The sequence below is a fragment of the Pinus tabuliformis genome, chromosome J (assembly GCF_031772625.1).
Source record: "Pinus tabuliformis cultivar Carrire ecotype Pingquan chromosome J, CPIR1, whole genome shotgun sequence".
Classification (NCBI taxonomy): domain Eukaryota; kingdom Viridiplantae; phylum Streptophyta; class Pinopsida; order Pinales; family Pinaceae; genus Pinus; species Pinus tabuliformis.
This window is the reverse complement of record NC_142295.1, coordinates 1,504,199,529-1,504,211,761: the sequence shown is the minus strand read 5'-3', so window position 1 is coordinate 1,504,211,761 and position 12,233 is coordinate 1,504,199,529. Positions and strand designations below refer to the sequence as shown.

At 35.0% G+C, this 12,233-nt stretch overlaps 1 protein-coding gene across 1 annotated transcript; it reads right to left on the bottom strand.

Moving 5' to 3' along the window:
- Positions 1-3,075: 3,075 nt before the first annotated feature.
- Positions 3,076-5,713, bottom strand: LOC149233145 (cytochrome P450 71AU50-like). The gene is made up of 2 exons (XM_089379703.1): positions 4,720-5,713; positions 3,076-4,603 (listed from the first exon to the last, which is right to left on the bottom strand). The coding sequence occupies exons 1-2, from the start codon at positions 5,647-5,649 to the stop codon at positions 3,968-3,970; spliced, it is 1,566 nt and encodes a 521-aa protein (XP_089235829.1). The 5' UTR covers positions 5,650-5,713; the 3' UTR covers positions 3,076-3,967.
- Between the last annotated feature and the right edge of the window lie 6,520 nt (positions 5,714-12,233).

The following is a 12,233-nucleotide window of genomic DNA, read 5'->3' as shown; positions in this document are numbered from 1 at the left end:
TTTTATTATGTGCATGTATGGATATTTATTTAGACTACACGACTTCAGTTCTAGTCACTGGGGATTCAAGTGATTGCTACGTTGCACTTTTGGAATAGACCATTTTGGAAGGATTTATGGTTTTATCTATTTTCTAGTTGGGTTAATATGATTTGTACTCTTAAGTATTAAATTATTATTATGGACAAATGTGGGCCCAGTAAATGTACTCGGAAAATTTGGACATAAATTAAAACATATTTGCACTTAATGTTAATTTTTTTTTTAATATTGGTTGCATACCTCTCAATTTTTGGTAGTTTGGTGGGACCAATACTATATCAATCACTGGTCCCTACACAACATTAGACATCTCTCCCCTAAGATTACAACACCACAAAACACTTTCATGTATTGCAGGTTCCACTTGTCTCATTTTCCTCCTAGTTTTGCTTCCACTTTGTTCGACTCAGTCTTAGTAGAGCCCATTCCAGAACTGGTAGTCGGGATTTATGAACAAGGGTCAATGCATTCAGAATGGAAATCCGAAATGCAATTGATGGCGTCCCCTCTAAGATTCTTCATCCAGAAAATACGGTAAGTTGCTTACCCACCATTTCTGTTCCTAATGGATTGATTTGGTGTTGTCTCGTGTGTTTGTATTCTCGCTCCATATTGTAATCCTTGGAGATGATTTCGTGTTGTATGGTGTGGTTGTAGTGCCCTAACTGGACCGCATACAAAGAAACGCTGCCCAAACTGGCAGGTCTTTCTAGGAACAACTTTGAGAAGTTTGCAAATTATAAAATTAGAAAGGGAAGAAACCTGACCGAGGAAATGCAAGGAACAGGTACTCAAATTTAGTCTTGTAGCAGGTTCTCACGTTTTAGTCTTTAAATTATCCTTCTGTGAATTATGAGGGTTAAGTGGTAGTAATATATGGCTCTAATGCAGTAATAGAGCCCCAACCTTATCTTTTACAGACCATAAACCTTGAATACTACCTTTTACCTGCAGAGAATACAATGAACATTGATTCAAATGATAAGCATAACATTATCCGATACAATTATGCAATTGCATTTCTTCTTCCTAAAAATATGTGGTTTGCAAGGTTTTACTTCAATGACAGATTTGGTGCTCTTTGTCTATAGATTCAATATATCCTTTGTATTTGGCCCTTCTTCTCTGTTGTTATCTCAATTCTGGAATGTCGGCTTTGAACCCCTGGCTATCTTTAAATAAAAAAGCAGTGGATCACACGTTAGATTGCAGAATTTGATTGTATTCTCTTAAAAGAGCCGCAACTTTGTCCCTTGGTGGCTTCAATATGACAGTGGCACCTACTCTTTCTTCACCCTTTCGATTCCTTGCTTGCAACTTCTTTATGTGGCCCACAGCTCTACACAATACTCTAACAGTGTTATATTAAAGACCACAACATAATAATTGAAATACATGCTTTGCACACAAAGTTTTGTTTATGAAAAATCCTGAGGCAAGGCATTGGGGTAGATTTTTATTGAAGGATTGAGTGAGAGATCTTAGCAATAGGCTTTATGATAAGTCTCCTTAGTAATTGCACATATATTTACGTAGGTGGGAACTATAGGCATACTTACCAGGCTGGGAAACTACGCCAAGGAGGCTGTCATTACCAGTGAAGGAACAAGAAAGCCCATCCCTTCCTTCTATAGCCCTCGTACCAGAGCAAAGTAGAGATTAAATTTCGGTTCTATAATCACTGAATGGACCAATTCTAGATTGATAGCTTGTTCGAGCACTTTTTCATGCATCCTTTCTGGTTTTATAGTGATAACCAAGGTCATCACCCGTAGTTGCATTTGATACAGTGATGTAAAGGGAGCGGGATCGGGCCCAGACCTACAATGGATTGGATTATAAGGAAATCACTTATTTGGATTACAAATAAATGGTGTATAACCGGAATTGCATGGAAATTTAAAAACAAAGAATAGCTTATGGGAATTTAAAAGCATAGAAATAACATATGCTCTTTAATAGAGCAATTAACAAGAAGTTCAAAAAGATTGTATCTCTATTTCTAAATAAATAAAAATAACTCGATCAAATTTGATATATATCAACTGAACTGTTATACTAATTCATCTCAACTAGTTTTGATGCAAAGATGCAAGTGATATAATTCAACTAAATTTGCATTAGTGCAAAAATGCAAGCAATATAATTAAATTAGCAATAGCTTTGCCAATAGTTTTTATGAAACAAGTTCTTCCCCATAATTGATAATTGATAATTGTTATGTCTCTTTTATTTGCAAGTAGCAGAAGACTTAGCTCTTTTATTTGGAGGTCTGAGATTTTTATTGAAGGATTGAGTGAGAGATCTTAGCAATAGGCTTTATGATAAAGTCTCCTTAGTAATTGCACATATATTTACGTAGGTGGGAACTATAGGCATACTTACCAGGCTGGGAAACTACGCCAAGGAGGCTGTCATTACCAGTGAAGGAACAAGAAAGCCCATCCCTTCCTTCTATAGCCCTCGTACCAGAGCAAAGTAGAGATTAAATTTCGGTTCTATAATCACTGAATGGACCAATTCTAGATTGATAGCTTGTTCGAGCACTTTTTCATGCATCATTTCTGGTTTTATAGTGATAACCAAGGTCATCACCCGTAGTTGCATTTGATACAGTGATGTAAAGGGAGCGGGATCGGGCCCAGACCTACAATGGATTGGATTATAAGGAAATCACTTATTTGGATTACAAATAAATGGTGTATAACCGGAATTGCATGGAAATTTAAAAACAAAGAATAGCTTCATGGGAATTTAAAAGCATAGAAATAACATATGTTCTTTAATAGAGCAATTAACAAGAAGTTCAAAAAAACTGTATCTCTATTTCTAAATAAATAAAAAAGAACTCGATCAAATTTGATATATATCAACTGAACTGTTATACTAATTCATCTCAACTAGTTTTGATGCAAAGATGCAAGTGATATAATTGAACTAAATTTGCATTAGTGCAAAAATGCAAGCAATATAATTAAATTAGCAATAGCTTTGCGAATAGTTTTTATGAAACAAGTTCTTCCCCATAATTGATAATTGATAATTGTTATGTCTCTTTTATTTGCAAATAGCAGAAGACTTAGCTCTTTTATTTGGAGGTCTGAGATAGCAAAGATTTTTGTCTTAATTCTAACATATTTGTATATGTATGAATTACATCTCTAGGCAGCGATCCAGTCCCCTGGGAACATGCCACCAAAGTTGCTTTTGGTATTTTACAGGAAGTTGTCGATTGACAGGAGTCATTGGCAAGAGTCACATCGCTGGGAGGCCCAACCTGCCTCTTCCTGGCTGGGGGGCAGCAACACTCTCTCAACTCAATAAACTAAGGTGAAGTGGTAAACATCTAACCATATTAGCAAGTAAGGGCGACCTTTTCTAGCATAAAACACTATGTGTGAATCATGTTTCCCCTTTATAGCTGCTATCCGGAGGAGGGAACTTGCAATGGATTTACTTCAAAAATAGATTGAGCAACTTCTTATCAGCTCCAGGAAATCAAGATAGAGAGTAGCCTAGGAGGCCGCCGTAATGAGGTGAAAAGGATCAAGAAGATATTTTTGGAAACTTTGACTTAAAATTTCTGGAATAGTTTTGATATCCATATAGACTACATCGCTGAAAAATCGATTACTATAATCCCTAGACTGAAGGAACCTATATAAAAAATATAAAAAAAATTACGCACCATGAAGCACTGATGTAAAACTATAACGTTTATTTACATACATTAAATGCTTTACATATACAACAAAAGCTTCTCATTAAAACTATCTTCTAGGTAGTGTCCTCCTAATAACATCTAGAACGACAGGCTTCCCATTTTATTAGAGTTGGAAATCTCATATGCTTTTATTTCCGCTGGCTCTCCACATCTATTCTATTCTATTTGTATTAAAGTAATCAACTAGGAATACAAATATATCTATATTGTTACAGTCACTGGAAGGCGAGGAGATGGAACAGCAAACAGTTCATGTGCTCTTGATACTGTAATTCCGTGATGCTTTTCAGACATGTCCAATTCCTCATTATTCATACCATCGGGAAGCCTCCAGTTGAAACAGTGCAACAGCTGCGCCACAGCAAACTCTACAACAATCAGTCCCAATTGCTGTCCCGGGCATCGTCTCCGGCCTGCTCCGAACGGAATCCATTCAAAATTTTCTACTTTTGTATCTAGGAAGCCCGCTTCAATGAATCTTTCCGGCTTGAAACTTTCAGCATCCTCCCCCCATAACTTCGGGTCCCTTCCAATTGCCCAGATGTTCACCAGAAGGTGAGTCCCGCCGGGGATTTCATAGCCCAACAGATTGCACCTTTCCATTGATATGCGGGGAAGCGATAAAGGCCCCGGCGGGTGGAGTCTAAGCGTTTCTTTCACTACAGCTTGTAAATAAACGAGACGAGGCAGATCAGATTCTTGTACCATACACCCCATTCCAACTACGCGTTCCAGCTCGTTCTGAAGCTTCTTCAGAACTGGCGGGTTTCTCAGCAATTCGGACATTGCCCACTCTATGGTTACAGACGAAGTATCCGAGCCAGCGGACAAGATATCCTGCCAAGCAAAGACACCCAAATCAATATCACGATTATCATATTTTACACAAAGCCATTGAAATCTAAATAGGCAGAGAATCGATAAACGCTTGTGTGCGCCAATAAATAATATACATAGAGTACGGATTTTATATTGTTTCGCGTTATTTGGAACCCTAAATTTTTCCCTGCTGAGGCTTCCAACAAAACATCCACAAGATCTGGCATGGCGTTGGGCTTATTCTGCGAAAAGTGATCCTCTAGTATCTTCTCTAACAAGTTGTCTTGTGCCTTGTGTATGTTCTTCAAACGATGGTTGAGACCTTGAAGATCCATCCACGCCAAGTATGGTATGTAATCTCCGATGTTGAAAGACCCTGCTAACACAAACGTTTCCTTGATCATTGAGTGGATCCCTTTACTGCCCATTAACTGCTGGTCAGTATACTTTCTACTGAAGGCAATCCTGCAGATTATATCAATCCCAAGGGCTGACACAGCCTTGCTAATGTTCACTGGCGAAAACCCTTCATGATATGAAATATTAATAGAGCGAATCATAGCCGAAACTTCGACTTCTCTTATGAAGCGAAAGGAATCTATTCGTCTTGAGCTCAGCAACTGTAAGACGCAGAGTTTACGCATTTGCCTCCAGTAGCGGCCATACGGAGAAAATGTGATGTCAGAGGAGTTGTACCAGAGGTACTTAGTGGCAGTGGATGTAGGTCTGCTTGCGAAAAACAGATCATGAGTTTTGAGGAATTCCTTGGCCATATCTGGAGAGGAGACGACTAAGGTGAGGGCGGAACCGAGGCGTAGAGACATGAGTGGCCCGTATTTGAGACAAAGCTCTGCTAACGCTCTGTGTGGAAGCTGTCCCATCAAGTGAAGGTTTCCAATAATTGGAAATGGAAACGGTCCTGGAGGCAACGTCAATTTTCTCCTCCTGAAGAAGAAAGTCCATGTCGTCACCAATACAAGGAGAAGAAGAGCAGTACTGGCGAGTTGAACGAAAAACTCAAAGCATCTCTGGACTGCGGGCTCAGAACCCAACTGGATCGCCATTTTCACACTCCACAGGCTCTTCCTAGTATCTTGAATTTAGTGTTCCCGAAGTTTTACATCAAAATATATATAGAATTAGGGGGTAATTCCATCAAAATATATATAGAATTAGGGGGTAATTCCACACTCCACAGGCTCTTCCTAGTATCTTGAATTTAGTGTCCGTGAGGGTACATGTTTGCGCTGAGAGGAGCTTCCCGAAGTTTTACATCATAATATATATAGAATTAGGGGGTAATTCCATCAAAATATATATAGAAATAGGGGGTAATTCGAGGGATGGAATTTGGCGGTTTTTTTAACCCGTAGTCTAACAAGGTTGAAGAGTTGCTCGGAAAGTTGTGGAAATTTTAGTTATATTTAAAGAAAATCTTGCAAGAATTTTTGTAAATTCAGATTATAGTTGTTAAACTTCGAAATTTTAAGTATCTTAGACATTTTTTATGGTACGGAATCTATTTCCATCATAAAAACACAATTCAAACACTACCTTTACAAGATTTGTTGAATTTTTTTAATCCAAATGACTTTTAAGCGTCCGGTCAATTCCTCCGCTCCATTCCATTTTTTAAGATGATCTTATTAGAATTGGAGAAACAGTCACGGACGCTTCAAGGACGTGAAATAGAAAGTTGACTGTATCATTAGCCCACCACATGCATATGTGTTGTCGTGTAATTATTACCAAATGACAGACCACCACAACACGACAAATTAACCAGTAGGCCCACCACCAAAACAAGACTTCAAACAGATACATTCGCTGTACAAGACTCAAACAAATACATTCGCTGTGAATCGGTGGATTGGTATCCGTGATAAACTAATATAGAATTAATACAGAAGTCAATTATATCTGAGTCGGTGGATTGGTATGCGTGATAAAATAATATAGAATTAATACAAAACTCAATTATTTTGCAAAGGTACAATTATGGACATTAAATTTTATTATATTATGTCTTTTTAGTAGCGGTGGCTACCAACAACGTCGCTTAATGCAATATTTTAATTTTATACCATGTCATAACTTTTATCGTGATATTTTAATTTTAAATAATATGTTTTGGAATATTTTTTTTATTTAATTTTATATTATTTAATTAAAATTGAAATATATTTTTTTGTTTAGAAATAGCATGAAATTTTAAAATAAAAAATAAAAAAATATATTAAATTAATTTTAATAATATTTTTCAGTCAAAATTACATAAGAGATATTTTCGTCTACCTATTTCTAATTAGTTAGTGTGGTTTATCTTCAGGATAAGATGAGTAATGAGAGGTTGGTTCATTTTTAGGACAAGATAAGGAATTAGAGGATGCTGGTTCATCTTCAGGACAAAATGAGGACCCAGACCCCGGGCATTCTAATTAGTTAGTGTGGTTCATCTTCAGGATAAGATGAGTAATGAGAGGTTGGTTCATTTTCAGGACAAGATAAGGAACTAGAGGATGCTGGTTCATCTTCAGGACAAAATGAGGACCCAGACCCGAGGCAATAATAAATAGATGTAGATAACCGTTAGGGAGTAACAACTAGTTTGACTAAAGGTAGAAATTAGTACTTAGGTCCAAAAAGGTCATAAGAATAAGATTGATCCAAGGATTGGTCTTCTGGAGTTCATTCCTTGGGACCATTGATAAAATCACTAGGATCTTGAAGAAGCATAAGATTCATTCTTCTTTTAGGCTGTTAACACTATTCGAAGTTCTCTTCGGTCTGTTAAGGACCCCGTTAACCCCAAGGATGGGAAAGGTGTTTACATCATTCCCTGTTTATGTGGAACTCCTTATATTGGTGAGACCGGTTGATCAATAAACCAAAGGATTTGTGAACATGCTGCTGACATCAAGCATGGAAGGTCTCACTCCTCCACTTTGGCAGAACATGCAGAAAAAACCAATCATCACATCTGCATTGAAGAGGCTAGGGTCATTGCTAGAATTTACACATCACATCTGCATTGAAGAGGCTAGGGTCATTGCTAGAATTTACACATGCATCACATCTGCATTGAAGAGACTAGGGTCATTGCTAGAATTTACACATGCATGGAAGGTCTCGCTCCTCCACTTTGGCAGAACATGCAGAAAAAACCAATCATCACATCTGCATTGAAGAGGCTAGGGTCATTGCTAGAATTTGCACATGCAAAAAAAACCAATCATCACATCTGCATTGAAGATGCTAGGGTCATTGCTAGAATTAACCATTTTCATCATCATAAATTTAGGGAGGCCTTAGAAATTGAACAGAGGCATGTTAATTTAAATAGGGATGATCGTTGGAGTATGAGCAGATGTTCCATTCCACTCTTTCTTCCTAATCAATTATTATTATTTTTAAATAATACTTATTTAATTTATAATATTCTAATTATTTAATATTTAGACCTGAACCTATTAATATTAATAGTATGAAGATATTATAACATATAATAAAAAGGGATTTTTTTTTTACTCTTTATTTTAAAATAATATTTATTTAATTTATAATATTTAGGCATGAACCTATTAATATTAATAGTTATGAAAATATTATAATATATAATAATAAGGTTATAAGGGGATATTTTTTTTAATTAATATTAGTACTAATCATTTTTAAAATAATGTTTATCCTCCTAATTATTTAATTTATAATATTCTAAGTTTAGTTATTAGTTAATATTTAGGCCTAAACTTATTAATATTAATAATTATGATATGGAACAGAGAAGCCTTAATTCTACAATTATGAAGATATTATATATAATAATATATAATAATAAGGTTATAAGGGGATAATTTGTCTTTTTTAAACTGTTTGGTTTATAATATTATTTTATTAGAATCCCAATTAATATTATTTCATAATTTTTCTTTTTAATACGAGTTTAATTAAATAAAATCCCCTTACCCTTCTTTTTGAAAAATTAAGTTCTAATGTCTGCCTTTAGGCAAACTAGGTATTACTCCTCTACATCTATTTATTACAAACTCTGAATCTGGTTCCTCATCTTGTCGTGAAGATGAACCACATTGGCTAGTTCGAAAGGCCTCGACGAGAATATCTCTCTTAGGTGATTTTTGCCGAAAGATGCTGTTAAAATTATTATGGATCAAAGAAGTCTAAATTCTGAAATATTAAATTACTTTATTATTAATTTGAAATAGTTTTTTAAAAGTGCATTTTAATTATTTTATATAACTATTTTTAAATAGATTTTATTATTAATAAAAAAATATTAAAATTATAAATTTAAATGGTTTACAAAATATTAAAAAAATAATTTACAATTTCTAAAAAAACTTAAATAAAAAATTAAGATATAAAACAATTAAATTAGATGTCGTGACTTAGGGGCATCTAAGTTATCAAAATCATAGAGGGATTGCATTTGACGTGGGCATGACTAGACTTTCACTCACACAACTTCAAACCAAAGACTTTTACACATAAAGTACTTTAACATAACATCCATTATTTTTAAATAAAATTTATTTCTATTTATCTCAAATATGATTGGCTGAAATGTCTCCCCTCTTATTGTGTAATGATGGCAAGAATTGAATTTTGTGTACTCTATTATTAATTACTATGTACTATATCAGTAATTACTATGTACAAAAAATATAAATAATTTGAAAAATAATGTTATATATTAATTACTATGTACTATAAACACAAATGGTTTGTAATTAAATTCAAAAATTTCATTTTCTCATTGGTGTAAAGTATTGAATAGACAATTTTTATGGGTTTTATTTTTTAATTTACAAAAAATTAATTTGAAAAATATAAATTTGAAAAAATACGTAAAAATAAATATACTATTTATACAATTCTTATTATATCAATCTCTACTCTAATGACATGACATGTATACTAATATAAGTATTATATAAAAAATTACCATCATTCAATATTATAACTTTTATCTACCAAAAAATATTTAATTATATTAAAAAAAATTAAACAAATATTCATATAACTCATTGTATAATTTATAAACGTTTTTTTTTTTTTTTAATTACTTTCCATTCATCGATAAATTTTTTAAAATTCCAACTCGCCTGAGTTTCTACCCTGGGTGCAAGGCAGCTTGGTCACCAAAGAATAATAATAATTTCTCTAAAGAAATCTTATTAATCTAAAACAAAACTATGATTATGACCTCCTTAATAATTTATTTAATTATATCTATAATAACGATGAGGTATTTAATTGTGATGTCACCATATTCATAATTATATTTAAAAAAAATTGAGTGATGCGATATGTAATTGTCATGTTATAAAATTAATTAAGAAAGTTTAAAAAGTTGATTGAGAAATTAAAAGGATAGGATTGGAGTTCATTCAAGGAATAAGAAGAGATATTTGTATATGTAATATATGGTTGAAGGGGGTGTTTTCGTTATTTAAGTGATAAAAGGAAATATTAAAAATTATAATATTAAAAATTAGTTTTCACAATTATTTTTATATTTGTTTTATTTATATTTATTTATTTTTATAATGAGTTGTTTTTAGTGCGATTTAAAAAAATAAAAATTGATGGGTTTTTCTAGTCTAATTTCTCTAAAATCTAGTAGCAGTTTATTGAAATCGCAAGTTTGATGGGTAACTCACAATCAAAGTGCTCTCGGAGTTTTTCAGGGTATTGAATTGTCATACCTCCATAACATGTATATATAAAGCAATAAAAAAAAAATCAGCATAGTAAATATTTCATAGCACGTATGCATTATATGAATGATTATAACCTTGATTAATTCCGAAAATTATTGTTTTATGTTAAAAGTCTCATGGTAGTTAGGCTTTATTATGCCATGCGATAAAGGACCTTATCCCAATGGTCTCTGACAGGCTCATTTAGTTTTGTGTTAAGATTTACCATGACTGCACTTATGTTTAACTTACATTTGGATTTAGTATTTATTATGTGCTCTGCCATGGTAACGTGGCATGGGCAGGCTTGTCCTTCCGCAGCTGTCCACCTCGAGACTCTCGTCTCATCGATGGTGGAAGGTTTGAGTCCTTGATCCGATGGCTGGGCTTTGTTCGGAAAGTTATACCGCCTCGTTTGCTGGAGACGTTCCTCATTTCACCCCTTCGCTCCTTGGCACTTGCTCCTGCTTCCCTATCTCTCTCTCTGGTAGGTTCGGCTTGCAGTCTTAGGGTTTCGTTTCTTGAGGCTTTGATGAAGTCGAATGATTTCAGGGCCAAAGCTGTTGGTTTCCCCTCAACTGAGCGATATGCTTTACGGTGACTTGTTTTTATATTTTCTTTTAAGATACGACTCTGCAGATATTTTAGTTGTTTCCTCGAATTTTAAAACCCCAGCTCTAATGAAGTTTGCTATATGTTCTATTTGCACTTGTAATGGAAGCTGGACCGAACAATTCAGGAGGTTTTCAAGTGAAACCCATGGTTCCCCTTGCTGCTTCCCTCACTCGAGGGTTTTCGGGTAAGCTTTATAAGCTGCTCTGGTGCTTTTTCGACAGTATGGGAACACGAGTAATTGATTTGTGGCTAGATGCATCCGGGCATGAGAGATTTGCCAAGCATTTACAGTTCTAAATTTAGATAGGGTTTCTGTTGTTAAGTTCATGTCATTTCTTTTCCATGCAGTTCCCTCTTGGATTCAAGGGTCGAGAAGTATGATTCTCCTCCGCCTATTCAAGGGCTTTCTTAGTTGGGCTGCGAAGTCTGTAACTAAGGCCATACCAGCGTAGTTTTTTTTTTAAGTTTAGATACTGCAAGACATTCTCAACACTCTGCTCTCGACCTGATAACTTGGATTGACAGACTTCTCGAGGTCTGTAGCTTTTTAAGTCTCTCTATTTGCTATATAGAAACAGGTTCTCATTGTATGTATTTAAAGACTCTCTAGAAGTTATGTGTATATATGATCCAGGTGGATATTGGTGGCCACCTGCCAAGTCCACCTGGACCCCCACCATTGTTTTTCTCAGCATTTTCAGTTTCCTTAATTGTAGCACAACTTACTATTTTTAGCAGTTTTTCGGGTCTTGAACTTCCGGAGCCATTTTGAGGCCCTAAACGACGTTTTTTGGGGAATCCGGGGGCAACTCGGGTCCAACAATGATACTGCTCGGATAGATCTTTCTAATGAGCTATTGTACGCGTCAAACGGAGATCATATGCCAAAGTTACGACCCCGGGAAGTTGATGTACCAATTTACCCCAAACGGGGCCCACAGTTTGGCGTTTCATCTCCTAGGGTTAGGTTTTGGAATGTTAAGGGTTTTTCCATTGTTTCTCAACAATAAATAGGCCTTCGAGCCTCATTGTAACACAGTTCAGAGGCATGTAGCCATCACATCTCTTCTCAGAGATAAGCTACCATCGCCTTAGCTGGTTCATTTCCATTTCTGGTTGTAAGCATATTTCAGTATTTTCCATTAATGAAATGAAGTATTATTTCCGCTGCATCTTTGTGTATATGGTTATCTCTGTAATTTGTTGCGTTCCTGTTTAAATCCGGATCAGTGGTATCAGAGCGATCTGCTTTTTCTCTGTTTTTCTTTGTATGTCCCCAACAAGGTCGGGATATAAGGAGTTAGGGCTTGAAC